The following is a 26,334-nucleotide window of genomic DNA, read 5'->3' on the forward strand; positions in this document are numbered from 1 at the left end:
CAGCAAGTATGACCGCGTGCTGTTAATATACTCAGTGAGCAAACGGATTTAATATCACGTGCTGAGTGGATTCTCCTTGGCCCGGAGGCTGTTCGGGGCCTGGCCGAGACCCTGCATAGAAGGATGACGACATCAAGCAAACAGACAAACAAACAAACATTGAAAATTTTTCAACAGCTACGGGACTAGCTGTCAATAGAGGGGGGGGTAGTGTAACGGTTCGAGTACACACTGAACTAACATCCGAAAGGGATCCGAACATGGGCACGCACTAGCCGAGGGCAGATCTGCTGATATAAAACCCCACCTTCTCCATACCGTAGCTCGATAGATTTTTGATATCCTTTCGTACAAGGCCTATAGGTGTCTATTCGAATCAAGGCTCGTTTGATGTCCCACGCACTCCCATATGCCTCTGAGTGACGCTACTGCCGATACTGATCCGAGTAGTCTTGCCTGCGCCGTTACACTATCGGCTTTCTATTCTAGACAGCTATAGTAGCCATACAACGCTTGAGTTTAACTAGTATTGCGCTAAGAATAAGATTATTACTCTCTATATACCGCTCTATACTGTTAGAGATATAAGCTAATTAGCTAATCTCTGACATAATCCGGGTGCTCGGCACCACACCCGGATTCTTCAATCAATCGATCCCTAAACCAATTTATCTATCTATTACGTCTATAGCCACGTAATCTACTACTAGATAGATTCTTCTAGAGTCTAGTACAGCTAATATATATAGTAGTAGAACAGCTAGTAGATAGAAACCAGAGCAGATTACCAGAGCAGACAATAAGAACAGATCGGATCAACCTAATTCTTTAATCTCTCTCCCCTAGCATTATTTCTTTTCTACCTAGAACCTATCAATTCGCTACCTCTGAGTCTATCGCTAGACAAGTAGACAACTCTACCTCTAAGCTAGCTATAGAACAAGTAGCACCCTCCTTATTCCAACAATTACTACTATACTTAAGCTATCTACTACTTAGTCTATAAGCTTCTCTATAAGATAAACAACGCGATATAGACGTAGCTCATTATTATCTAGTAGCTATATTGCGTATAATAGTAACTGCTAGTTTGGATATAGCTATAGATACTTATTCTAGCGTGTCCGCTTAAACTAGCTAGTATAGTATCTAGCTAAGGCTTCTTCTACTATATGCTTAATCACCTAGTTATCTCTAAACGCGACGATATCGCACTCGTACGATAGACCAGCTAGGCGTTACTAGTAGCGTTCTACCTCTCTCTACTCTACTATTTTTAGCTAGCTTATATTCTACTACTCTTACTACTACTACTACTACTACTGCTTCTACTCTTAAACGATAAAGTAGCGCATATAGTACCTCTCTCGGAAGAAGATCTATACCTTAATAGGCCTCTATAGCTAAGCTGCGTGCTTAGCATACGAGATAGCTAATGTAGTTAACTAGCGGGTAAGGTAGATACTATGATGCTAGATTATATGCTTCTGTATATACTTACAGCTTATAGTAATAAAGCTATATATTACATTATAGCAGATTAGTGCATCTTCTAGCGCGCTAAGCTTTAGTAATAGTAGTATACAGAGAGTAGGCAGAGGCACTTAGTCTAGCGATAGAAGAGAGAGGTTACTATACGCGCTTAGTAGTGCTCTTCTCTTTACTATTAATAGCTTATATTAGCGCTTAAGATGCTCGTCTAGGCTACGAATAGCACAGCGATACTCACGGTAAATAAGAACGTAGTAGGTAGGTAGATAAGTAAGCATAGAGGGCAGTAGATATAGATATAGATGGTTATAGATATAGAGAGAAAAATTCTATGTAATTCTATCTAATTATATTATATTATATTCTATCGCGTCGCGTCGCGTACTCTATATCTACGTAAGATAGTAGTAAAGGGGTGTAAGATAGTAGTAAAATTAGCGAAGTAGTCTAGAGTACCCCCTAGTTAGAGGCTTATAAGACGGGAGGTATAGATATAAGGGGAACTAAGCCCCCTTATTAAGGGGGGGTGCTTAGAGGAGCTGATGCGGGGGGAATGTTGGACCCTGGGAGGCCTTAATGGAAGGGATCCATGGGCCATCTGGAGGGGGGGGCGTTCAGCCCGTTACATATTACAGAACTAAGAAGAGAACATAAGGTAGTTATTCGTACTCTCTATAGTATAGTAGAACTTGTGGTGCTACACTATCTACAACCGTTCACTAGGTTTAGGTACGCTTTTCGTGTCGGGTTTTAATAATATCTGCAGCCTTTTCACCAATAGCGTATGCAGTCGTCTGTGTATGGGTTCCAGGTATCAACGGGATGATGCTGGTATCGGCAATGCTAAGGCCGAGCGTACCATACACCCTAAGTTGGTTATCAACAACGCCACCTAACTTGCGTGGCATTAATGCAGCGGTACCGACGCTGTGACCATTGGATGCCATGAGCTTATTTTGGTTTAAAAGCCAATCTTCCCAGCCCGCATCGTCAATGACAGCACCAGGTGGGGGATCCTGCTCGACAATATTAAGATTTTCAAAAGCTTCCGATTTGAGGAAGTGCTTGCGGATATATGACTGCATACGAATATGCATTTCCTTGTCAACAGGGTTGGACCAGATACGATAGTCAAAGATTGGGTCGCCAAGAGGATCAGATGGGTTAATATTGACAGAGCCGCGCGAGAATGGCTTGAGCAAGATGCACATACCCCAGCCCTTGCCGCTGAAGGGATGTTCAAGCCAAGCATTGGTCGTTGATTGGAAAGATGCAAGTAAGATCTCCTTCTGCTTCTTGTATCCCGCAATAAGCTCCTTCGGGGTATCGGCGGGTAAATAACTTTCGGGGTTTTGATTGGCAATCTGCTTTACTATCTCCTCGTACTTGTCGCCAACGAAAGTGGAGGGAGGGAGGAAGGCGCCACTGGAAGTGACAGCAGCAGTGTACGGACCTCCGTTGGTTTCCTTAAATATTGTATACGCCTCCACTTTGTAGGTAGCATTCGATGCGATCGTTGTCGGTTTGGGAAATGAGACATCCGTAGTAAGATTGTACAAGCTAAGCGCCCAAGAATGATCCTGCAGATTCCACCCTACACCAGGAAGATCTACTAGAGTCTGGATTCCAGCAGCATCGAGTACCTTCTTAGGTCCAATACCAGAGTACTGGAGGAGCAGTGGGGTGCGTGTGGCAGAAGCGCAGAGGACGATTTCACGCTTCGCTTTGACTGTGAAGGCCGCATTCGCCGTCGAGTTGTATCGGTTCCGGATCTCGACACTGACTGCATGCTTTTTGTCATCTTTATCGGCAAAATTCACCTTAGTAACTCGGTGTAAGGTCAATAAGTGGTAGTTCTTGCGCGGCTGAACATTGATATAGTGACTCAAGCCGGAGAAGCTTCTATTATACGCTCTTTCTGGATCCATTGAGGTAGGTATCCAGAAAACACCGTAGGCGTTTCCATTGGCATGCTCTTTTTGGATTGGAACATTACCTTTCTCGACCCAGGCCTTCCAATGCGTTTTCTGGGTAGCAAACTGGTAATCAGGGTAAGCAGCGACCACGGGGCCATCGCTGCTATACGCGGAAGGATCATATGTTATACCCCATTTCTCCATTGCTGTCGTTGGTGGTGCAATAGCAGAACTCTTTTTGAAGTAAGGATACAAACCATCCCAGTCCCATCCGTTGTTTCCTGGAAATCTGGCCCAATTATTGTAATCTTCCGCGCTACCGCGGTCGAAGAATTGTCCGTTGACTGTTGATCCGCCACCTACAACAGCTCCATTAGCTACTGGGAAGGTTCGGTTATTCACACTGGCTTGTGGCACTGATGTAAGGTTATACATGAACTCGGCAGCCGGAGCGTTGTACAACGGCATAAACGAATCATCCTGAGCAAGAGGGCCGTATTCAACTAAGAGTACGCTTTCTAATTAACAGCTTAGAGATTATCGAAGGAAACAAGGTTTTGATGCTTACGCCAGCCATCTTCCGAGAGACGATCAGCTATCGTGGTGCCAGCGGTTCCCGCGCCGACTACAACATAATCGTACTCCTTCGCAAGTTCGGAAGCGTCTTGCTTGACCTCAGCCTTCTTCCATAATGGAACAGCTTGGACAACGGTCATAAACCCAAGGGTGAGAGTAAGTGTTCGTGTCATATTGAGTGCTTAGAACAGAAAGCGTGAAGGGTAGTATGATTACCCACTTTGTATTCAGAGGCCGTTCAGATCTTTGACAAAAGCTTTCGGATTTGCTGGTCGCGCACGATTCGATTGAGGAGGTTAATAGAAAATTATAGTGTGGAGTCAATATTACTTGCATATGCAGCCTCATTAAGCGACAGAGTGACTCAGCAAACCTACGTAAGAATAACCATATGACTCTGGATATTCTCATCAATTTAGAGATGAAGCATGAGGAAATATGGGAAAGCAATTTTTGCTACAGCCCACTCTCTTACCCCGCATCTCGAATACACGAGATATCATCTTATTATCCCTACTAGACCCTCACACTTATCAACACGCCATTATACAAATCTGGACATGGTTTAGATTAAAGTTACCCCTCGCGCTAGCAGTCCTCATAAAAATGGGACAACCCCCGGATACAATGGCGCCAGTTATACTACTCCCGATTTCTTGCATGCTCTTGTTCCTCCGCAGTTGTTAAAAATTATTCGCAAAGTCTTCCACAACTGACCGCATACCCGAAGATACCCTGTGTTTGTTAACCCACTAAATTTGGTCATTTTGGAATGGTTCTGATGAATGCTAGCATTGAGATACTTGTGAAGGATGGCCGACTGGCATTGAACGTCATCTCCAATACCCGAATATGCGAACTCTTCGTAGAAGGAAAAGATCTTCATCCACCTCGCTTCGTTCCTCATCGTATCCTCGACCATGGCGTGTGATTCTTGCTACAGATTCGCCGCAATTTCGGGTCCAGGCTTTAGAGCGGCGACTATGTCCTTTTAGTCCTATGTAGAAGATGTGTGATGGACCCCGCACATTTTGCTCTGCGAGACACGAGAGACACGAGATGCGGCTGCCCCATAAGGCGATTGCAATTGTGAGGTGCCGCGGGATATCAGTAACGTTTGATCCACAACCAAACCACTCAGACTGTGGGCTATTAAAGTGACCCAACGTTCGTTCTGATATCAGGTAGTCAGTAAATGAAATGACAAAGCATTAGGAAGCTATCCGCGCTCCGAATCTGTTTCTACTCTTCTTGAAGAAAGATCTTGGGCAAGCGACTTCCCATAGTCGCGTTTAGTACTTCCCCTGGCGATATTGAGGAGCTTAACCACGTCCGCATTGTATCCGAAATCGAAGATGGCCACATTACCTATCTTCTTCGCGAGGAGCTACTTCTGTATCGCCCACTAGAAAATAACTATCCCCGCCAGGACCTTTCAACATGTCAATAGCATCTCTAGATTAACAGATAATCCCCTTATTTAAATTACTCAATCTCTCTTCTCTGGTAACAAACTCTTTTGAACATTTCTTAGTCTACCTCTAAGTCTTCTATAGAATAAGGAGTTACCTCTTTTCATCATAACTGCTAAAGAAAGTAGTAATAATTGATGATTATAGTCCTAATATTGACCACTTACTATATAGATATATTATTTACTCTTAGGAATGTATAAAGACCTCATACAAAGCCTATTTTAGCGCGATTAAGAGTGAGTCTCGCTATATATTAGTTAAGTATACTAGAGGCTAAGGAGACTCTATTAGGGAGTTACTATCTAGCTACCTTTTGATGTATTTTTGACTGTATGGCACAGTAGAGCCCTGTAGTGTTGCGGGCCTCACAAATCTATCGCGAAGCTATTCACGCTTAGAACGGCTAATGGAGGATATCGAGTTGTTAGAGGCCATTGGTAGGGTTTCTCGTTGAATTACCAGCTGAATCGCTAGTTAAGTTGCTAGCTGAGAGCGCTGCAAAACTTGGTCCCATTGGTCCCATTAGTAGCACTAGTAGCACTAGTGGCGTTGACAGGGAGGTGGCAACCCATAAATAATACCCCCTTAAACCTTAAATGCAAAGCGAACATGTGACGTGAAGAGCAGCGTTAAGCTTAATCACGCTCTTTCTGCAATGCTTTTCCATTCTAACGGATAGCTACGGGGTAAATTGCCTGTATCCAGAACTACGTTCTCGCCTTCTTGATTGCTTGTTCAACGCACCAGCCGTTTCCACCTATTCACCACGATGGCGGGGGAGTCAGGGTCCGTACATCTATCGTTGCCCAAGGCTATGACGATAGCTGCCTTTTTTGGCATTTCCATCCACAATTCCATCGAAATCCTCTTTTCTATCCTCTATCAATTCAAAAACCGACGAGGGTTGTATTTCTGGAGCATGCTTGTTGCATGTATCGGGATCCCTGTCCATGCGATGGCTGTGCTGCTGCGCATGTTCGGCCTCGCACCGAACGCGGTCATGTCGTTCATCATTGTCCTGGGCTGGTGGGCTATGGTAACTGGCCAGGCTGTTGTGCTTTTCTCGCGATTGAATCTGGTTAGCGATCGCAAAAAGATTCGCTGGGTGCTAGTCATGATTATCACCAATTTCATGATCCTCCACTTGCCTGTCTCGGCATTGTACCTCGCCATCAACCTTCGCACCTTCAACTCACTCACCGAAGTCTTCTCTATCTACGAAAAGATTCAACTCGTCGGTTTCTCCATCCAGGAGAGCATCATTGCTAGCATTTACATCTGGGAGGCCTCCCGCACTCTCAAACCCATCCTAGAATTCAGGGGGCCGAAAGAAAGAAAAATAATCCAGCACCTAATTCTTATCAATCTCCTCGTTGTCGCCATGGACGCCAGTCTAATCGTCACTGAATTCACAAATAATTTCGAAATTCAAACTACCTACAAGACCGTCGTCTACAGCATCAAGTTAAAACTCGAGTTCTACGTCTTGAACCAGCTGCTCTTGATCACTCAATACCCGACCTGTACCTGTACCGACTCCTTCTCGTTCATCGGACATAATCTCGATATTTCCAACTGCCGCCTTATGCCTCCGGGGCCCAGTACCACGTTACAGAGGTCGCAGAAAACCGATGCGACAGCTTCGTCTCACTTTAATTTGGAGCGCATAAATGGTGTGACAGCGGGTAACGCCAAGCATCCGTCAAATGTCTATTTGGCTGGCCGCAATCGGCGCCCTAATTCGTCAAATTCGAGACATGAAATATGGGCTGGTTGAGGCTCTACAATGCTGGAGTTGTAAATTTCAGGTTCGTCAAAGACTAGTGAGCCAGCATCAAGAAGAGAGCGGCTTGTATTTCAATCGTGCCGTTACACTAGCCAAAACAACCCTCAGCTGGAGCAGGCCAGTACCCAGCACCTTCATTAGTATACAACCAATTACCAATACTGCGCCTGGATCACCCGAACTACAGGAATACATTTCTGTCCATTCCTTCACTTCTGCTAACGCTCAGTGACAACGGTAATCCTACATCTCCCTCCCCTATCGCGAGCCAACATCCGTCCCCGGAAGGCCTCAACTTTAAGCTCGCTCCACCTCCCCCAACCCAAGCGCTATTTTCCACGCTTCCACCGCCCCACCTCAGAAGGCTCTACCACTACGAACCAATTCATTCATCACACTAGAGTGGAGCGCAAATACCGCAAAAAGATAAATCCGGAGCTAGAGCGGCTGTGAAGGGCGGTAACCATGTCACCTCAAAGCGATGCAACGGATATAAACGCGATGAAGCCAAGTGAAAGTATAGTCCTGGCATTAGCGATAGACCAAATCAAGGAGCTAGAAGGTCAGAGAGATGCGGCAGTCGAGGAGGTGGAGAGATTATGAAACCGAATGAAGTTTGCAAGGACTAGAGCCTATGACACCACCCCGAGGCCTTTGACCACCCTGAGGCCTCGTAATAAGCCTCTTTTTTTTCAAAGAACCCGTTCAAAAACATGAAGTTTCTCTTCTTACTACTCTACAAAGTCCCGAAATCTTGTGAAGTTGTTGTCTAGCCCTGGAGTCGTAATCTTTCAGGCCTTTTTAGTTGCTTTCTATATATCTATCAAGGTAGTGCCTTAAAGTATTAGGTTAATTTTACATCCTTAGCTATGCGTAAATATAGTGTTTTAATACATAGTATTTTAGCGTGGTGTTGCATCGTGGTCGATAGGGCCGCTACTTTCCAGTTCTAATAGTTTTGTAAGAGGTGCTGCACTAACCACTTCGCTGTTATAATGCGAATGCATAGTAACAATTGGTCAGACTACTCTTAGCGATTAATGAATTCGATGATGGATGAATGGACAATAACGTAGATAAACTGTGGTGGGTGGGCTCCTTGAGCCGAACCTACAACTACTTACACCGGCCATTTTGCCAAAAAGGCAGTAACAAGATTTCAAGCTTGTCTTGAAGTCAAGGTAGTTGCGTAGATACACTCGATTTGCTTAGCCTAGCTAAGCCACACACATGGGCGTAGCCCCTTACATGAACATTTAATTCTTCGATAAATACAACCCTTATATACTCGATATTACTTTTAGTATACCTCACTAGATATACCCACTAACAGTCAGGCCTTGTAAGATTTGGGGTTAGAGAGGTAGATACTTGCCAAACGCAGCGTTTTCTTAGTCCTCTTATTTCGGCAAATTATACAAATACAAGTTTGCGGTAACAGCGCACGTACAGATCCATTTAGAGAGAAAGGCTAAACAGTGCATAGACTGCTTTTTGGGCCAAGTGATAAAGAAGCGGTCAGCCCTAAGATCTCCGCCACGTTCACATGGTACGTTAGCGAATTTATCCATAGTCGGACCGTGAATGCCGTGGATATATATATATATATGAGGAGATCTTAGGTGCAATCAGTGTAACATCTCAAATATAGAGAACTTATGTGCTTAATCATAATCTTGCAATATGCGCTCTTTTATCACCCTCTCACTCCTGACCTCAGGAGCTTTTGCAGTCTGGAATCCGAAGGTTTGCAACAATGTGGGAGGCTGCATCTCAGGCCAAACACCGCTACCCGACCCCTTCAAATGCCCTGATGGCACACGCTTGGATCTTCAACAATCTGTATCGGTAGACATCGACACTTGGAGCGGTGAATATGACATCATCTCCAAAGCTGAGTTTCCAGACCATTGCCTCTACGGTGCTAAGCCTAGTGATAATGACTTATTTGTTGTATGTTCTTTTCCAACAAGTTGAATTTAGATTTAGCGAGAAGGTTCTATCGCTGATTATCATACAGGTTACAACTCTAGACCTTGGCCGAAAGATGTACTCTTTCACAAGCCAGACGTGCACGGACAAAAACCCTCCAGTCAACTGCTACAGTGCATTACCTAATCCTGGCTCGTAAGTAAGAGTCGTTGTAATCAAACAAGTCCATACTAACGTCCAAATAAAGATCTACAATTTGCTTTATAGTTGATAGCAACGGTGAGGAGTGCGCTGCAAACCCCAGCGCGGGTCGATGTGAGAGAGGATTGACTTCGCTTAATATCCCTGATCCTTGCCGAGGTTGGAAACTTGGCATGCCTGATCAGTCAGTTCGACAATTTTAGCAGGTACTCCAACAAGCTTGGGTGCTTAGGGTAGCAGGTTGGCTTATCTGAATCAAGATCAAGAACATTGTTGCACTTGAATCGGGATATTACTATTTCATACATGATTTTGTTATTCTCGGTAGCCGACACAATAGATAAACTTCCATGGTACACTCCCCGATATACTTTTTACTAATGTACCAGCCACTTCCCATCGCAATATATGACGGGATAAACGCCCTATGGATAGCTCCTTGATGAGATCTCGGATCATTCACAGAATCCGGATGTTATTTAGACCATCTGAACTCTGTACGACATCCGAGCGGCGCTGAGACAGCGGACTCAGACACTTTGGCGTAACCATTGTACGATAAGTAAACCAACACTAGACGAGTAGAATAGTGAGCTCTTAATCGACATGATCTCTTGCAAGCCAACGCCTCGAAATATAGCAAGCTTCATTTCCATAGTTGTTTTTGAATCGGACGGATAGCAGCACATATTGTGTGTGTGCGTTCAGATTTTACGTCCTATCTAAAAGCCTCCCATGGGGCGTGCGGACGGGTGAGGCGCCACATATTGAGAGTGAGATTCAGTCAGCTATAGTTATCGAGAATAATACACCAAGGAAATAACTTGAAAGAACATGATCACCATTTCTCATGCGTGAAAGACATTTTCAAGGCACTTGGATAGCTATGGGTCTTATTTATCAAGTTGAATTCTTATTTTGTAGCATACAATGGACACGAACCTGCTATACTGAGTCGCCATAGCAGCCCAGATAACCCTGGCCATCTTATCGAAGCATCATTCTTCACGTACAAATGCAAAAATAGGATGTGTCCCTTAGTACGCCTTCACTCCGGCCAATTTCAAGATCTGGTCCGTAATAACCGGTTTCTCTAAAGGCTCATTCCGGTCCTTCGGACATAACTTGCCGTTGCGTAGTGGTGGGCCAGCCTTGTGAATGTTGCAATGAGGCCAGTGCGTGGTGCCCTGGAAATTTTGGAACAGTTCAGCTTTTAGCTTCACGTCTTCTTCCTTTGCGAACTTTCGTGGTGTCATGCAGATGTATTGCACGTGTCGAATAAGATCGCCTTGGGGGTGAGCGGCATAGTGCATCGTCCGGCTGTCCCAAAGAACCTGAATATTGAATGAGTCATACCTCGAGACGAATATCCTCATGTACGTACCAAGTCGCCGGGGTCCAGGTTCATCTTCTGCAATGTACAGCCCCTGCTCTCGAACCACTTCACGTCTTCTTCCTTGAAGATAAAAAGGTCTCTCATTTCCTCCTCTGGCGGTGGCTTGTCTTCATGTTCGTCCTGTTCCCGCTTTTCGGCGAAGAATTCATCAAATAGTTTTGAACTACCCTTCATCAAAATCAAACCACCATCCTTTGGTCCATTGGGCTGAAAGTTCAGCAAACCCTGTACGCATTGCATTCCCTTGCGGTTCTCGTTTTGATCGCAATGTGGCCATGGGCTCCAAGTCAAGTCTTTTTGTCGTGGTAGGGTAACGTTCATGCCATCAAAGGAGCACAGAAGCTCGTCAGTGCCCCATAGCTTCGTGAATACATCCACCACCTTGGGCTCTGTCCGGGCTTCCCAGACAAACTTCTCGTGAGTGCTAGCGTAGGCGAAGTACATGCCGCCTTTAAAACTAACTGGGAGATGGTCGGCAGTCCAGGTGGATTCGTCATTGGGATCAAAGCCAAGACCAAACGATTGCAGCCATTCGATTTGCTTTTGTTTGTAGTATTCGGCTCGTTCTGGTGTAATGACACTCTTCACAACTGCACAACCGTCACGGTGAAAGTCATCGCGCCAATCTCCATACGTCTTTCCATCGTGCTGAATGAGGTCGACACCCGTATCGGCCTTGGGCTCTTCAGCGTGAGGGGCCATGATAAATTATTTGACTTGCAAAAATGTTGAATGAGAGTTCTTTATGTTACTGTCCACAACAAAAGATGGTGTATTGACTTTTACAGCACAGTCTTGAAAGCTTTAAATGTCTCTTGTGAGACATCACTTGATGATTGCTCATGTGGGGTTCCGGAAGTCTCTACCCGTGGCGCGCCCACAATCCCGAGTCGGCAAATGTGGGCAGCTGTACGGGAGACCACGCTAAACTTGACAGGACACGGTCCAGGACGGCTGAGTGAGTGAGGGGGAAGCGCATTAACCGTTTTCGGGAATTCGTCGGGAGTACCAACATTTACACGATTTCTGTAAACATATTTCCATCCCATAAAGCATCTTCACGCCGCCTCCTGTAACACGTTGATTCATCTTTGATGGTGATACTGGTTTCTATAATCCACCCTTCTTCAACACCTATCCTCTCGTCTAAGGCATCGCATCATGCCTGCTCAATTACCCCAAGTTGCGTATAAGCGCATATCTCAACCTGAAGTCGGTGTCAACAATTACCAAGGTTTCACACCCGGAAAGGTCGAGATTGTCAAAAAGGGTGCCCGACCCTACGGAGGCCGCGCCTTGGAGAGCGATATTCGGATAGATCACGATGTTGAGATTAAAGTTCGCGACGGTGTACGGTTGTATGCAGACATCTATCGACCTGCAGATGTAAAGGATGACGAGAAGCTGCCTGCAGTCGTCAGTTGGTCCTGTTACGGGAAAAAGTATTCAGCTCTTCACATGCTGCCTATGTGTGTGTGGCAATGCTGTGTGCCTAAGGAGGCCTTGAGCGGCTTGGAAAAATTCGAAGGCCTTGATCCGGTAACGTGGTGTCCCCGTGGCTATGCAATCGTTTCAGTCGACTCCCGCGGCACAGGGGATTCCGATGGATCCATTCCCCTTATGGGATCTCAGGATGCCGAAGACTGTTACGACGTTATCGAAGCACTTGCAGCCATGCCATGGAGCAATGGAAAAGTCGGAATGGCAGGAAACTCCGCGCTGGCAATTATCCAGTGGCACGTCGCTTCACTCCGCCCACCCCATCTAGCTGCCATTGCGCCCTGGGAAGGATCTGGTGATATCTATCGTGAGCAGTTCTGCCGTGGTGGCATCTTCTCAATGTCCAACTTTGATCTCATCACCAAGTTCATCATCAAGACAAACAACCCGAACGGCGGCATTGAGGATATGGCCGAGATGTACCGAAGGTCACCAGTTTCCAACGCCTACTGGGCAGACAAGCGACCAGACATGACCCAAATTCAGTGTCCTGTATACATCAGTGGAAGCGATTTCAGCAGTATTCATACCATGGGTTCTGTGAGGGCGTGGCTCGAAATCCCTCATGATAAGAAGTGGATCCGATGGAGCTCATATCAAGAGTGGTATGAGCTGTATTGTGTTAAACACTCGCACGACGAACTGCAAAAATACTTCGACTTTTATCTCAAGGGCATCGCTAATGATTGGGAGACATCAATACCGAAGGTCCGATGGTCCGCATTGCAGTTTGGAGACCAAGACGCAATTGACAACATCGAATATGCCGACTTCCCCATACCAGATACGCAGTATCGCCATTTCTATCTTTCAAAATTGGGCCTCGGCGAAACACCAGCCTCTTCACCAGCGATAGTGTCCTACAACTCTGAGGACGCAAAGTCAATGGCAGAGTTCAATTATACTTTTACCGAAAAGTCCCGACTCATTGGACTACCAAAAGCAGTCCTGTACATGTCTTGCCCTTCACATGACGATATGAACGTTTTCGTCATACTACGTAAGCGCGACAAGAATGGTCAACTTATGATGCATCTCTGCTTTCCATTTTCTGCAATTCCAAAGGACATCAAGAGCATTGCGGATATTCCTGAAAAGGATCGCCAGAGCACGAACTTGCACATGGGAAGTGTAGGCACTCTACGTGCAAGCCATCGGCGATTTATCCCAGAAAAGTCTATCCACGAGCAATTTCCATTCCACCCACACGATATCGAAGAAAAGGTGAACCCGGGTGACATCGTGAAACTCGAAATTGGCATTTGGTCTATGGGCGTAGACTTTGAGAAGGGTCAATCGATCAGTGTCCAGGTGAGCCTCTTCTGGAAAACTCGATTTGATATTGCATGATTACTGACGAATACTTCAGATCTCAGGAACATTTCCATCTATTGCTGAGTATACCGCATTCTCAACTGAGCGCCCAGAGCATGAGAGAAACAAAGGCGAGCACAGAATTCACGTTGGTCCTGATACACCCAGTCACATCATTCTCCCGTTTGTCTCAATATAATGATATATGATTGGAATTGGAAGAATCTTATAGCGTACTAGTAGCAAACCCGTTTTCAGATTTGCGATGTGGCATTTTATGAGTTTGACCCTATGATCTGTTGACTTAGGACGACTAGCACTAGCTTTTCTCGATGATTAATCCATGGCCGCGCAGTCGTGGAGACAAGTCCCCTTTGCTATAGCGGGTGATACTCAAAGGCCTTGCTCGATGGTGACGAGACTTGGTAATCTATAGAGTACGTTGTGGATGTTTTTGTGGGAAACTTCTCAAGTTTTAGAAACAAGATGTTTTTGCAGCCAATGATATCAAATCTTGGGAATGCTTATCCTAATACCAAATCCGTCGATGAAGCTATCCCTAGCTTATACTAGCCGTTTCACGTTGTAATGAATCTCCGGAACTCTGTGGCCGCAAGCCATTGCCCACTCTCCGAACGCTAGTTCGGTTATGGTACCCATCGCCAGGCCCAACTGGCATGTGGGTCCTACCCCGCATATTTACCCCGTGGAGAAAAATGTCCCGATATGATATTCGTGGCAACGGTCAAGAGATACGGGATGTGGAGTTTGCTTGTGTTCCAAGCTTCCAAGCACAAAGCTTCCGAGATTCATCGGTCGTAGTGGGAGCGATTCAAGACGACAGCGAGCATTGATAAAGAAATGGATGCCCATTCGTGACAATGCTTCAGACCATCAGCGACCCTGTTGAGCTCTCTCAGGATTGAGGCGAGCGGGTCATTCCTTCTATTGTCAGACACTTAGCTCTCACGGGACTCCTCATTCACCTAGTTAACTCTTTCTGGAGATGGCCGACACAACCAAGGATGCGAAACCCTCGGAGGTGAATGTAGAGAGATTTGAATACCTCTCGACTGACGAGGAGAGCAAAGATGGCCTTCATCAGAGCCAGACAATGGGCACGGTAGCCATCACTGATGACAAAGACATCTACCTCATACCTGCACCAAGTGCGGACCCCAGAGGTGACGTACTACAGTCCTCATCCTATTTGCATATCATTAATTATCCTTCTAGACCCGCTTAACTTACCTAGATGGAGGAAAATTGTTTTTATCGCTCTCTTATCGATATGTAAGGTTCCACTATTGGATACACATCTCCGATAACTAATCAAAATGATAGTCTCTAGCATTGGTCTTTCAATGGTATCTGGGTTCGGTGGGTTATTAGGATTTTACATCCCAGATTACGCTAGGCATGGTGCTGATTACGCCGATATCACCGCCCTCATGACGTATCCCTCAATGTTCATGGGTGTCGGCTGTCTTACATGCACACCGCTGGCTTTGTCAGTCGGCAGAAGGCCGGTCTATCTCGCATCACTGGTGGTACTAGTATTGGGCGCCCTGTTGGCAGCGCAAGCAACCAACTACAATTTTCATCTCGGTGCAAGAATGGTTCTTGGTCTTGCTGCTGGTCAAAGTGAGGCTCTAGTACCTTTGATGATTCAGGTAAGAAGCATCCAGTTGATACATAAGTTGTCTACTTATCTCGTAATTTAGGAAATTCACTTTATACATGAACGCAGTACTTTCCTTATGTGGCAATCCTCGATACAAACTATCCTCTCGGCTGGCCTTACTATTGCCGCATCTCCTCTAGCTGGAGCAATTGGCCCTGCAAACTGGTACAGGTTAGGCGCGGGGCTTGCGGGCGCGACTCTTCTCTTTTCAATATTTCTCGTTCCAGAGAGCCGTTATCCTCGAACCCTTCAAGCATACGGCCAATCTGCTGGTGAGAACGACGACGAAGCAGGAGAGATGACGACACGACCGATGCGGCTGTCAGAGAAACCTGCCTTTGATTTTACAAAGTATCAACAGCGAACGCTCAAATCGGATATGCGATTGTTTGTTGGGGACTTTGACTGGGCCGAAGGTTATTACAGCTTTGTTGTAAGTCATAACAATGATTCGCATTCATTTCATATCCAAATTGACTTCAATCAGCATACCTTCCAAATTCTCCTTTTCCCTAACGTTTTGTGGGCGTTTTGCCTCAACGGATTAACGATGTTGGTACATTCCCATCCGTGATAGTTCTATGAAAACTGACAACCTGCAGTGGAATAAACATCGCCATTGGTACAACTTACGGCAAAATAGTGACTAGTGCTCCCTACAATTGGGGCGATAATGCGGCATCATATGTAAACGCTGGACAGGTCGTTGTCGCATTTGTTACGCTTCCTCTTTTTGGTTATGGGTCCGATAAAATTATCAAATGGCGAGCTAAGCGCAATGGCGGTCTTCATGAGCCTGAGAACCGCCTGCTCGCACTGTGGATCCCAATCATGGTTGGCATCCTCTCCGCTACACTCTATGGCCAAGCTGGCCAATATCCAGAGAAATACCACTGGTTCGTCATTGTCTTCGCCAATTCCGGGTACTACTTTTGCTTTCTTGGAGCTAACATCGCTGCTATCACGTACCTACTCGACTCCTATCCTGCCCGGGCTGGGCCTGTTCTTGTCGTCATCACAGCTTTCCGCGGATTTGTGTCCTTTGGTACAAGCTATGGCGTGGCTAAGTTTATCGACACTGCTGGATATGACGGATCTTTTGGCACATATGCTGGGCTAACGGCACTCTTTGGATGCCTAGGTATTCCTATCTTCTTATATGGAAAGCAGATCAGGGCTTATACGGGTCGATGGGCAAGGGCGAAACAGTTAGGACTTCCTTCCATGTCTCATTGAGTTATGGACAACCTCTTAGATCAATAAAAGGTATTCTGAAGATGGTCAAATATGGCGTTCCAGACTTCGGACGTCTTAGAAGACAATGAGAGACGGTCACCGAGCACGCTCATATATGTTTCCTCTGCTTTCGAAATACATAGCGTTTCGTACTATTGACGCATATATAATTTTATCGCTCAGTATTGTTAATCACAAGTTTACCGCATCATCTTAAGAGAACCATACGTAGATCAATCTCTGTGTTTGAGCTTAAGACGCCATATTTACATAATGACAACTTTCATCAATGATTGTGATAGATGCGCCGTCATCTCAGGCGATAAATCACAATACTAAAAGAAGTGAGAAATATTGTGAAACGCTCTGAGTGCCAAGGGACCTGGTGCAATTCCTGGTGACGGAAAGATGTACCAAGTCCTTTCGGCAGCCTTATCTATGCAATGATATGGCATGAGAGGCAGCTAAAGCGCCTCTGTATTCTCAAAAGGTATCAAACTATATCATCGATTGAGTAGTGTCCAAACATAATGCCGCGCTGCAGTCGAAGTCGTGGTGGATCATGCTAGATGGAAAGGGAACTGGTGACATACTGGTTCGCGATCACGATATTTTTGTATATCAAAGTTATGGGCATTATGTTTCTGGAGAGTACAATCACGCACTGAACGGATGTTCTTTTGCTTTTTGCAAAGATTGAAGCATGGTTTGAACATGAGTGACACATCTGTATGATATTTGCACAATCTAAGCCTTGATGTACGGAATACCAGTCAACTTGAAAGTACGCTCATCAAGGACTGGTTTGTTGACGGGCTCAAAACGGTTGTATGGGTCATCTTTCCCATCGCGCTTTGCCGCATTTGAGCCAGTGTGTCTTGCGTTGGGCCAATGAGTAGTGCCAAAATGCCGCTCGAAGGCATCCTTCTTGCGTACCAGATCTTCTTGAGTGGCGTGACTGACAGGCATGTAGCAGGTATATACAGCAAACCTTGGCTGATTCGTTTTCGATCCGAGGTTGTAGTGAGGAGTACGGGAATCCCTTATTTGTAGTGAGCACGCAGATCAAGGAAAGAAGACTGAAATAAAGAGTGGACTCACCAGAGTAACAAATCGCCGGGCTCAGCGCACACCTTGACCCATTTCAGACCTTTTTTCTCGAGCCATCTCATGCCATTTTCTGTAAATCCATACCATTCAGGAGTCCATGCTGGAATACGTGGCTCATCGACCATGTCTTTATGGAACTCATCGGACAAGAGATGGCCGCCGGGACATACTATAAGGCCACCATCATCTGGACCGTTAGGTAACAGATTTACGAGGCCCTGCATGCATCTAAACCCTGGTTTCGCTGGATCCTGATCTTGGTGGGGCCATGGTTTGTTGGGCTCTATGTCTGTTCGGCTATCGCCTGATTAGCTGGTTCGGATAGCAGTAGAGAACGGTAGCTCACTTTGGAAAGGTAAAGTTGATGGCGTCGAATGAGACAATGAGGTCCTTGTCATCGTATATCTTTTCGAAAGCCCCTACAACACCTGGCTCTCCCCGTACACCCCAAGCAAAGTCCTCGTGCGTTACGGCATAATTCAGGCACATGCCCTTCTCACTGATAGTGGGTAATCGATCTCTATGGACAGTCGAAAGATCATTTCGATCGAATCCCAAATTGCTATTAACCGTGTTAATGTTGCTACAGAAGTCGATGGGATCATCCTGACTCACAAGCCTTCCAACCATTCGTACATCCTGTTGGCATAAGCATCAGCTCTTTCTCTCGGGATTGCGCCTTTTACAACGGCATAACCGTCGCGGGCCAGATCATCTCTCCAATCTCCATAGTTAGTTTTCGACCCATCAATCCTCATGAAGTTCTCGCCAACAGCCTTTAATGTCGCTGGGACAGTCTGTGTAGTAGTTTGGATCATACTGGGCAACGTCACTTAGAAATTTAGTGGTAGCTTATTGCCAATCGCGAGCGGGGTGAGCGAAACTGTTACAATCCGATACACATCACCCATCATATGCCTTACTTACCGAGATGCGGCCCGTGTGGTTCTCAATGTGGCCCGAAAATCCCCCACATAATCCGAAACACAAGGTCTTGGCACGTCTTAGATAGCGAGGACATTACATTGGGCCCTGGAATCAAATTCTTGTTGCCTATCCTCCATTGATAACGTCGTATAGATGTATGGAGGAGTGGAGATACACTTCCCGGCCGTGGCTATACTTGTTCTTGCATATCCCGTGGCTTTCGGGAAGCTTCACAAGTTGATACCGAACCGAGCACCAGTGGCAACGACTATAAGCAAACTGATCTCGAAATCACCCATGGATAGATCCGAACCTACCTGTCCCAGAGCTGATCTTGTCCTCCACTGCCTCTGGCAGCGCACAACGCGGCAACCTTCTTATTGGGTCTTTAGATCAAACTGAGTTAATGCATTTGTCCGCGTCTTTCGCATGTGTGGAAATATGCTCATAGACCAAAGGATGATAATTGGACATGATCCTAACAACTCCTTACCAAGATACGTGATCGAGAAATCGTATCAAAATCCTGTCACAAGATCGGGCACTTGTGATTCATGACTCGCATTCAATGTTGGTGATACGGCTGCGAGGTTCCAGGCGTGCGGGGTCCCCACAGACGGCGGGCTATTGTACACCCGAGGAGAAGAGAAAAAGCCCAGGGGTGCCCACATGTTCCGACAGCGTTGCTGCAGGGTCGACATACCCCAGATTTTTTCCACATATTCCGCTACCACTCATTCCATTGCCAAATGTCAGCAGAAACCGATGCTACGACTATCAGACCATCAAAGCGGGCTCGAGCGCCCTCCAACGCGGACAACGTGTCGTCGCTACAATGTCAGGTGTGCCACCGCACTTATGACCGGCTTGACCACCTGAACCGGCATTTGGACTCGCGTAATAATTAGACCCCCACCCTTCGGACATAATGCTCACGAGCTTCAGATCGGAACGAAAGGTCTTTTCGTTGCAGAGATTGTTCTGCAGCATTCAATCGAAGGTGAGTAGTATCTTGGCTTTTCTGGTGCTGGTGTAGTTCTAGCTCCCGGCACGTACTTGCAAAATCGCGAGAGGCGTACATGAAACACGAAAATCCACTCCTAACAGCGTTGTGATTACAGAGACTTACTTCTTCGACATCAATCTACTCATGCAAAGAATGCTGCAGAAGGGCAACCAAACCTCAATCGCCCCGTTGAGAGAGCGATTAAGGCATGCAACGCCTGCGTCATCTCCAAGGTAAAATGCGACAATTACCGGCCATGCCAGAGATGCCTTAAGAAAAACATAACATGTACCACGCAAATTCCGGATAAGAATAATGTCCCTGTTTCTGATTCCAGTGCGCCTGTCGAGCAGACATCAGACCGTTTGTTGAGCCAAGAAGAACCACGACCTGATTTGATGTATCCTGTTGATGCATTCATGGATGCTGCTACCCTTAACCGAGGCATCTCAGAAATCTATCATGAAACAGCCAATCCACCACAAGCTCTGTCGAATTTCTTCGAGCAGATCATGGTTACTCAATCAGATTTTCTTGCGACTGACTACTTGCATCCGTCCGCTGGTCTTACCGCATGGCTACCTGAAACTGACTGGCTAGGAGAAGTGGACCTCTTTGGGGCTGATTTCATGCCAGCCATAGACGAGACATTCAACTCGCCATCATTGAATACCGGTCGCGTTGGCACGACAACTACACCAGGTGGCACTGTTGTCAATGATGCTCGAGCGACCAACAGTGGCGACGCAGTGCGTCGACGACATGCTGTATTCAAGCAGTCACCATGGTTTTGGGTACCAGAGCGCAACCAGAACGCTTTCAGTGAGCAAGAAGGTATCACACTCGACGAGAGGCAAGTGGATCTTGCTCTCTCCCCCCATCAACCTCACGCATCTAACGTCGTCATTCCTGGTCGATTGTCACAACAAAGTCGTGATCAAATACTCCAGCTTGTTCTCAAGACTGCTCCTAGTCAAGTAACAATATCATCTTTCCCATCGGCAGACTGTCTTGACAAGCTTATCAAAGTTGGTATAGCCAAACGAACTGAAGGAGACGCTTGGATACATCCCTACACGTTCCACTCCGATACTGCTAGACCAGAATTCCTGACAGCACTGGTCGTAGCAGGTTGCATATGCTTCGGCATACCGTCAGTAAATAAGACTGGACTTGTTCTTCAAGAGATTGTCCGAGTTTCTCTCAGGGAGCTTGCCGAGCGAGATAACGGAGTCATGCGTGAATTACAGTACCTGCAAGCTTGCATGCTCTGGTTGGACATAGGCGCATTCTGCGGCTTTCGGCGTAAGATGGAATTAGCTGAAAGCTCCTTGCAGGTACTTGTCACGTCATTACGCCGTGCAGGCAGGTTTGACGATGTTCGATATTCTAACATCGTACTGACGTCAGAAGATGACGCAGAAGAGCTGAGCAGAAAGTGGTATCAATGGGTTGAGCTCGAATCTTTTAAAAGATTGGTTTATCATCTTTTCGAACACGACATATATATGACGATGGTAAACCACCGACAGCCATTGCTTTCCTATGCGGAGCTTACACTTCCACTACCCGCTTCAGAATCATTGTGGCTTGCACCATCCGCTGAAATTTGGAAGGCGCGTATGATGAATATGCAACTTGCTAGCTCACGTCCCTCTATGCGATCGATTCTCCAGGAACCAGGGTCCGTGTCTTGTCTACACGCTGGTTTCGACACGCATATTGCGCACTCAGCGTATATCCATGGACTAGCATCGCAAGTGTGGGAGCACTGCCAACAAGCAGTACTTCTCCATGACATGAGTGACGCTTCTTCTCAACTATGGTCCCGATCTCGCCAACAAAAGTTACAAGAATGTTTACGAGACACCAACATCGTTCTCGATAGCTCAACCGCCTTGACATGTGTTTTCCAGCAATTCTTGCAGATGTATCTATTTGCGGACTTGGACACTATTACTCGGTTCGCTGGGCGATGTGGTGAGGAAGCCGCACATCGCGCATATATCGCGCTGCAACCGTGGTGTAAATCTCGGGAAGCTCGCACAGCAATCGGTACGTATCTAACAGCTCTTACAAGCAGACCATGGCCCAGAGTTGCTAAGACATCATAGCACATGCAGGCCAAGTTCTACAAGCTGCGCGCGCGATCCCTCCATATCAGAATCGAGGCCAGGACTCATTCATAATATACCACTCGATTATGGTCCTGTGGACGTATAGCATGATAACAAGCGATTGCGCCCGCAAGACAGGGTTCAATACTCCTACCCAAGTTGAAGTAGCAGCGATACCCGATGGGCCAACGCTCGTGTTTCTAGATGATGCGCGCTGTTCTAACCAGTCTGCTTTGAATGCCTTTATCATGATGAACACTGGGATACCTTGTCTCCGAATATCAGACGGTGATGCTGGTGCGCAGTCCGAAGTTCAAGACACTGCCAAGTCAGACACATGCGATCTCAGATATCCGTGGCAGGTTATGAAAGCAGGTGTGGCGCTTCTTGATGCAACGCATCCTGATGTAGATAGGGAAACTGGGCCGCCGCTGATTCGGGCTCTTTGTGGATTGATGGAAGAGCTAGGTGGATTGCAATCATAGTAACCTTGTATTATAGATTTACCTATCTAAATTCTATGATGATAGTAGGGTACAAGTACAGATAGCGACAGGGTTAACTTGAACCATAGATTAGCCTAAATTTGTACTAATGTAGAGTAGTACGGCTGTATTATCGAGTCGACATGGTTTCAGATCAATAGCTATCCCGAAGTGCCGAGATATAGTGTTGCAGACTGCAAAACGCATCTGGCCCAGCACCACCTCATACAATCATTCTTATTGGATGTCTAACTGTTTAAGTCGCGCTATAATTCACTGGCTGTTGTTAATATACGAGGAGAATCATGTATTGTACATGGTGATAGATAGACAAGCACCTAGCTGAGACTACACATCACTCCTGTATGCTAGCATATGCCTGCCTAGTGCTATGCCTCGTTTAACAGCGCATCTTATGCGTCATAGTTCTTCTATGTAGTGAGGAGCGAGCAGTGCGTGCGGACTGTCGATACAATCAAGGGTACTAGCCTATTGTACGATAGTAAGAGGGGTACGACTTGACAATGCCGTAATGATAGCTGCCTGTCGGAATGGGGGTAGGGAAGGGATGACTTCAAGTTGTGGTTTCATTAGGTAGTTGAAGGAACGGCTGTAATATTGTGCGCTGTATTTTAAACGATCCTTCCCTTCAACTTAATCAAATGCTGGTAAGCGTTGGGAAAGGGGAAACTAAGTCACCCTTACCACGCGACAAATAAACAAGTGTGTTCGATTGTATGGAAAGTGGTGAGGAGGCTCTTCCCCCAGGAGGTAATAACATCCAAGGGACACACCGCAGTGGCTTCCCTTAATTGAGAGCACGAAGGCACGTATTGTTGTCGCGATCGCGAGCTCCGGCCCATCACCGTAGTATTGAATGCCCTCCTCTCCTCCTCTTCTACGACATTTCTTCTTCCTCATCATTACAGGTAAGTCTCCCCCTTTCTTTTGTGTGCTGCTGCTTGTGTAGAACCGTCGGCCATGGAGCCTGGTCTACAGGTCGAGGCCCCTCTATGGTGGATCCCATGAAGGCTTTGTTCCAAAGCGGTTCCTAGATCAAAATAGCTGGTGGTACGCAGGCTTCTCTCTCCTTTCCAAGAGATGACTGTAAACCAATGTGAACAACGCTGCCCACGTAAGAAGCTGGCATTTTTCTTTGGTGGTGGAAACATGTGATGCTACTAGTGCGCAGGCTAGTATAGTTACCATAGCTGCGTCGTGATAATGGACTCACCTGTTCGCTTCATCTCTTGTTCCAGTGCCATTCTAAGAGTTCTGCTTGTTCTCCATTCAAGTGCGAGTTCAAACAGATGTATAGTAATAGGCCGAAGTTTGAATATAGGGCAGCGAGGCTACGGGCTCAGATTTTGCTCATGCGTGCATGTCTGGAGCGAGGAGGGATATTGAAATAGCGAAAGGAAAGTGCGCCAAGCCCGCGGACCATGGGTCTTCCTTTGGCGAGCGAATGTCCAAACCCATCGGCGAGCGCAACAATCCGTAATGCCCCAGGGTTGAATGAATATCATAAGACACATGTAGGTGTTGAACAATTGCGGTTTCACTGGTTGCTGAATCACGTGAGGTTGAGGGCTAGGTATCCCTAAGCTGAAGCTCGATTCGCAGTCGGAACGAACGCCATCAACAACACCACACAGATCGTAAACACCTCAGGGAGGCATACTGTCAGATTGGTATACATAGTTAAACACGTGAATAAGGTCTCTATTCATCACCTTTGCCCTGATAACTCGGATCAGGAAGATCCTGAAGGCCTGGCTTCCAGTAATTGCACTGCGGTCGTACAGTAGTACCGCCCCAACGTTCACACTCTCCTGCATCCCTGTTTGTCTTACATTGGCCTCCCTTCGGGTCATACATTGCGCAAAAATTGGTACTGCGAACCCGTCAGCATGCGTGATTACGTTAAGGCTCTCAGTGGAAACTTACACTGATGGATTGGGATTGAAGTGATAACAGTTGCCTGGCGCTGCTGGCTTCCCGTCTTTGCAGTTCGAAGATATCCATGTATATAGTGTTTGACCACCACGTGTGGTAGTTTTCTGCAAATGATTAGCTTTAACATTACATATTTAGCAAAAACAAGGCAAGACTTCACGTACCATCAGCTTCTCACCAGGAGCAGGATATTTCCCACCGTAGCAAGTCTTGGGAAATTCTTCCTGGGTCGCAGCTGGAACGCTTGCTGCGCCAGCATCTCGCCAGTCGCCAATATAAATAGGCATAGTCAGGCGGCTACCATCCGGGCAAACCCAAGGATGGTTTGATGGACCAGACCCCCAGGATATGCAGCCACCGTTGCCATTGCAGAGTTTTTCATTCCAAAAAGCTAGCGCTGTTGGAACTGCGGCAGCGAGAATAATAGCGCGCATTTTGAGAAAATATTCTGCGTGGAACGGTTGTTGGAGTTTTGGGATGGGGAGCGGGGTGGATGAGACGAATTGGTGTGAACATCATACGCTCTAAATACGTTTGTTCACTCAGAGATTCTGTTAGGTAAACCCTGTCATCATCTAACTGTAGGAAGCTTCTCACCGCTTGGATGGTCAGATGGGTGAGCTGACGAAGGTCTCGCCGATGGATAAAATGATTGCAAATTTGGCAGCAGCCCTTGCCAGGTAAAATTAATTCCAAGCACAGCCAATCAACAAGGCAGGAGATGATTTCTTTGCATTTCCCAGCCAAGCTTCTGCGCCAGATGCTCGAAGATAGGTATACTTTAGACAGGTTGCACTGTTCATAATTCGGTGCTATCTGCATTACAGGGGACTTGGCTTATGGCCGGTAATCTAAAAAAACATCGCCGAGCGCCCAGGAAAGAAACATTGGTCTTGAAAGGCCCGATATACCCCACCTTAGGATGACACGAGCCTACAATGAGCTTATCCTCGACTATGCAGTAATATCATACGCGAGTCTGGGCCCGCTGAAGCCTTTCCGTGTACTTTAGCATGGTACGCGATGCATACCCAAGGCGGAGTTCGGAGAATTTCATTCCCGATTGCTTTGCAATAGCTGACACACCTGAATAACCCTCTGTTGGATACATATGTAAGGTAGTGCATGTTAGGCTGAAGAATACTTGCTGCTTGATAGGAAGGGTTTAGTATGCTCACTAGTACGGAGGTCGCTTTCAAAAGTTATCGCCAGCTTAGCGGTGGTGGCTAGAACTTCTTGCTAGTGTTACCTCTATTGGCATAATATGTTTCTTAGCGCCAATATGTTTTCTTAATCTAATGACATAAAGTTATAGACAGTAAAACACTACGTTTTCAGCTAGATATATTGATTGTATAAGAGTGTGAAAGGCTTTGAATTATAAGAAGATAGAACTCAATCCCAACTATGTAAGGATTTGGCGCTACTACTCTAGTATTATAGACACCTTTATTAGCGAGGACTACTAATTCTGTTAGCTATAACTTCTAAAAACGAGCTCCGTAATTGCACATTACTGTGTGTGATGCGGGACTTGCTCATATACTTACGAGCCGTCTGTTACTATAAGACAGATCCTTGCTCTCACGTGGTTTATCAGCACAATGTGTTGCGGAATGACCACGCTGAGATTGACAACAAACATTATGTAGGATGTTCATGGGAAATCTCCAATGAGATATCGCCCCACGCCAACTACATGCTGGGATACTACGAACAATTTGATCCTCAAGTATGAACGCCACCCACTCTCTTGACATGCTCCTAACTTGGGTCGGCTAAGCAATCCCAAGATTACTCTGCAAATTCGCTCTCTTGTTATGTACGAATACTTATTTCGAAATTCTCTAATAAATAAATACAAGGGCAAGGGTAGTAAGAAGTTTTCAGGATAGCTAGCGCAAACATGAAAGTGATGAAAGGATGAAAGACTAGGCCCGAAATTATGGTCATCCAGATGCAGAATTTTGTGAACATTTTTCCGTATTAGTCTAAGCTTTTGTAAATTAGTCGTTTACTGTCAATACAGCGATGGCCATTTACCATCCATGACATTTCCTAAATCGTTAGATCGACCTGTAACAAACTGTGTTCTAATAGCTTTCAAACAAGTGTATGAATGCACGTCAACTCCGATTGATTCATCACACTATACAACTTCAATGTTTAGAAACTTTGAGCCAATCGGCCTCACACGGTAAACGATGAATCATGGGGGCGAGGAAC

At 46.1% G+C, this 26,334-nt stretch overlaps 10 protein-coding genes across 10 annotated transcripts; 6 read left to right on the forward strand and 4 right to left on the reverse strand.

The window, feature by feature from the left end:
- Window positions 1-2,145: 2,145 nt before the first annotated feature.
- On the reverse strand, window positions 2,146-4,264 carry COCSADRAFT_194660 (uncharacterized protein). Its single transcript, XM_007707637.1, has 2 exons — window positions 3,976-4,264; window positions 2,146-3,925 (listed from the first exon to the last, which is right to left on the reverse strand). The coding sequence occupies exons 1-2, from the start codon at window positions 4,154-4,156 to the stop codon at window positions 2,217-2,219; spliced, it is 1,890 nt and encodes a 629-aa protein (XP_007705827.1). The 5' UTR covers window positions 4,157-4,264; the 3' UTR covers window positions 2,146-2,216.
- Window positions 4,265-6,227: 1,963 nt separating this feature from the next.
- On the forward strand, window positions 6,228-6,971 carry COCSADRAFT_70645 (uncharacterized protein; the record flags this gene model as incomplete). Its single annotated transcript, XM_007707638.1, has 1 exon — window positions 6,228-6,971. A coding segment is annotated over one exon (744 nt), but the record flags the coding sequence as incomplete, so codon positions are not given.
- A 1,956-nt stretch (window positions 6,972-8,927) lies between these two features.
- COCSADRAFT_350685 (uncharacterized protein) lies at window positions 8,928-9,617 on the forward strand (the record flags this gene model as incomplete). Its single annotated transcript, XM_007707639.1, has 3 exons — window positions 8,928-9,197; window positions 9,265-9,371; window positions 9,424-9,617. The coding sequence occupies 3 exons, from the start codon at window positions 8,928-8,930 to the stop codon at window positions 9,578-9,580; spliced, it is 534 nt and encodes a 177-aa protein (XP_007705829.1). The 3' UTR covers window positions 9,581-9,617.
- Window positions 9,618-10,414: 797 nt separating this feature from the next.
- COCSADRAFT_104004 (uncharacterized protein) lies at window positions 10,415-11,475 on the reverse strand (the record flags this gene model as incomplete). The annotated part of the gene is made up of 2 exons (XM_007707640.1): window positions 10,415-10,711; window positions 10,762-11,475. The coding sequence occupies 2 exons, from the start codon at window positions 11,473-11,475 to the stop codon at window positions 10,415-10,417; spliced, it is 1,011 nt and encodes a 336-aa protein (XP_007705830.1).
- A 459-nt stretch (window positions 11,476-11,934) lies between these two features.
- On the forward strand, window positions 11,935-13,786 carry COCSADRAFT_176571 (uncharacterized protein; the record flags this gene model as incomplete). Its single annotated transcript, XM_007707641.1, has 2 exons — window positions 11,935-13,584; window positions 13,643-13,786. 2 exons carry the CDS (start codon window positions 11,935-11,937, stop codon window positions 13,784-13,786), a joined length of 1,794 nt encoding a protein of 597 aa, XP_007705831.1.
- Window positions 13,787-14,593: 807 nt separating this feature from the next.
- On the forward strand, window positions 14,594-16,507 carry COCSADRAFT_103995 (uncharacterized protein; the record flags this gene model as incomplete). The annotated part of the gene is made up of 5 exons (XM_007707642.1): window positions 14,594-14,756; window positions 14,932-15,260; window positions 15,312-15,704; window positions 15,759-15,823; window positions 15,874-16,507. The coding sequence occupies 5 exons, from the start codon at window positions 14,594-14,596 to the stop codon at window positions 16,505-16,507; spliced, it is 1,584 nt and encodes a 527-aa protein (XP_007705832.1).
- Window positions 16,508-17,223: 716 nt separating this feature from the next.
- Window positions 17,224-18,439, reverse strand: COCSADRAFT_350699 (uncharacterized protein). Its single transcript, XM_007707643.1, has 4 exons — window positions 18,233-18,439; window positions 17,964-18,179; window positions 17,609-17,914; window positions 17,224-17,549 (listed from the first exon to the last, which is right to left on the reverse strand). Exons 1-4 carry the CDS (start codon window positions 18,433-18,435, stop codon window positions 17,255-17,257), a joined length of 1,020 nt encoding a protein of 339 aa, XP_007705833.1. The 5' UTR covers window positions 18,436-18,439; the 3' UTR covers window positions 17,224-17,254.
- Window positions 18,440-19,534: 1,095 nt separating this feature from the next.
- On the forward strand, window positions 19,535-19,825 carry COCSADRAFT_129513 (uncharacterized protein; the record flags this gene model as incomplete). The annotated part of the gene is made up of 2 exons (XM_007707644.1): window positions 19,535-19,544; window positions 19,666-19,825. Coding segments are annotated over 2 exons (170 nt in total), but the record flags the coding sequence as incomplete, so codon positions are not given.
- A 144-nt stretch (window positions 19,826-19,969) lies between these two features.
- On the forward strand, window positions 19,970-22,152 carry COCSADRAFT_103842 (uncharacterized protein; the record flags this gene model as incomplete). The annotated part of the gene is made up of 2 exons (XM_007707645.1): window positions 19,970-21,605; window positions 21,665-22,152. 2 exons carry the CDS (start codon window positions 19,970-19,972, stop codon window positions 22,150-22,152), a joined length of 2,124 nt encoding a protein of 707 aa, XP_007705835.1.
- Window positions 22,153-23,823: 1,671 nt separating this feature from the next.
- Window positions 23,824-24,587, reverse strand: COCSADRAFT_129517 (uncharacterized protein). Its single transcript, XM_007707646.1, has 3 exons — window positions 24,273-24,587; window positions 24,100-24,212; window positions 23,824-24,046 (listed from the first exon to the last, which is right to left on the reverse strand). Exons 1-3 carry the CDS (start codon window positions 24,540-24,542, stop codon window positions 23,875-23,877), a joined length of 555 nt encoding a protein of 184 aa, XP_007705836.1. The 5' UTR covers window positions 24,543-24,587; the 3' UTR covers window positions 23,824-23,874.
- Window positions 24,588-26,334: the final 1,747 nt, after the last annotated feature.

This window comes from Bipolaris sorokiniana (assembly GCF_000338995.1).
Source record: "Bipolaris sorokiniana ND90Pr unplaced genomic scaffold COCSAscaffold_20, whole genome shotgun sequence".
Taxonomy (NCBI): Eukaryota; Fungi; Ascomycota; class Dothideomycetes; order Pleosporales; family Pleosporaceae; genus Bipolaris; species Bipolaris sorokiniana.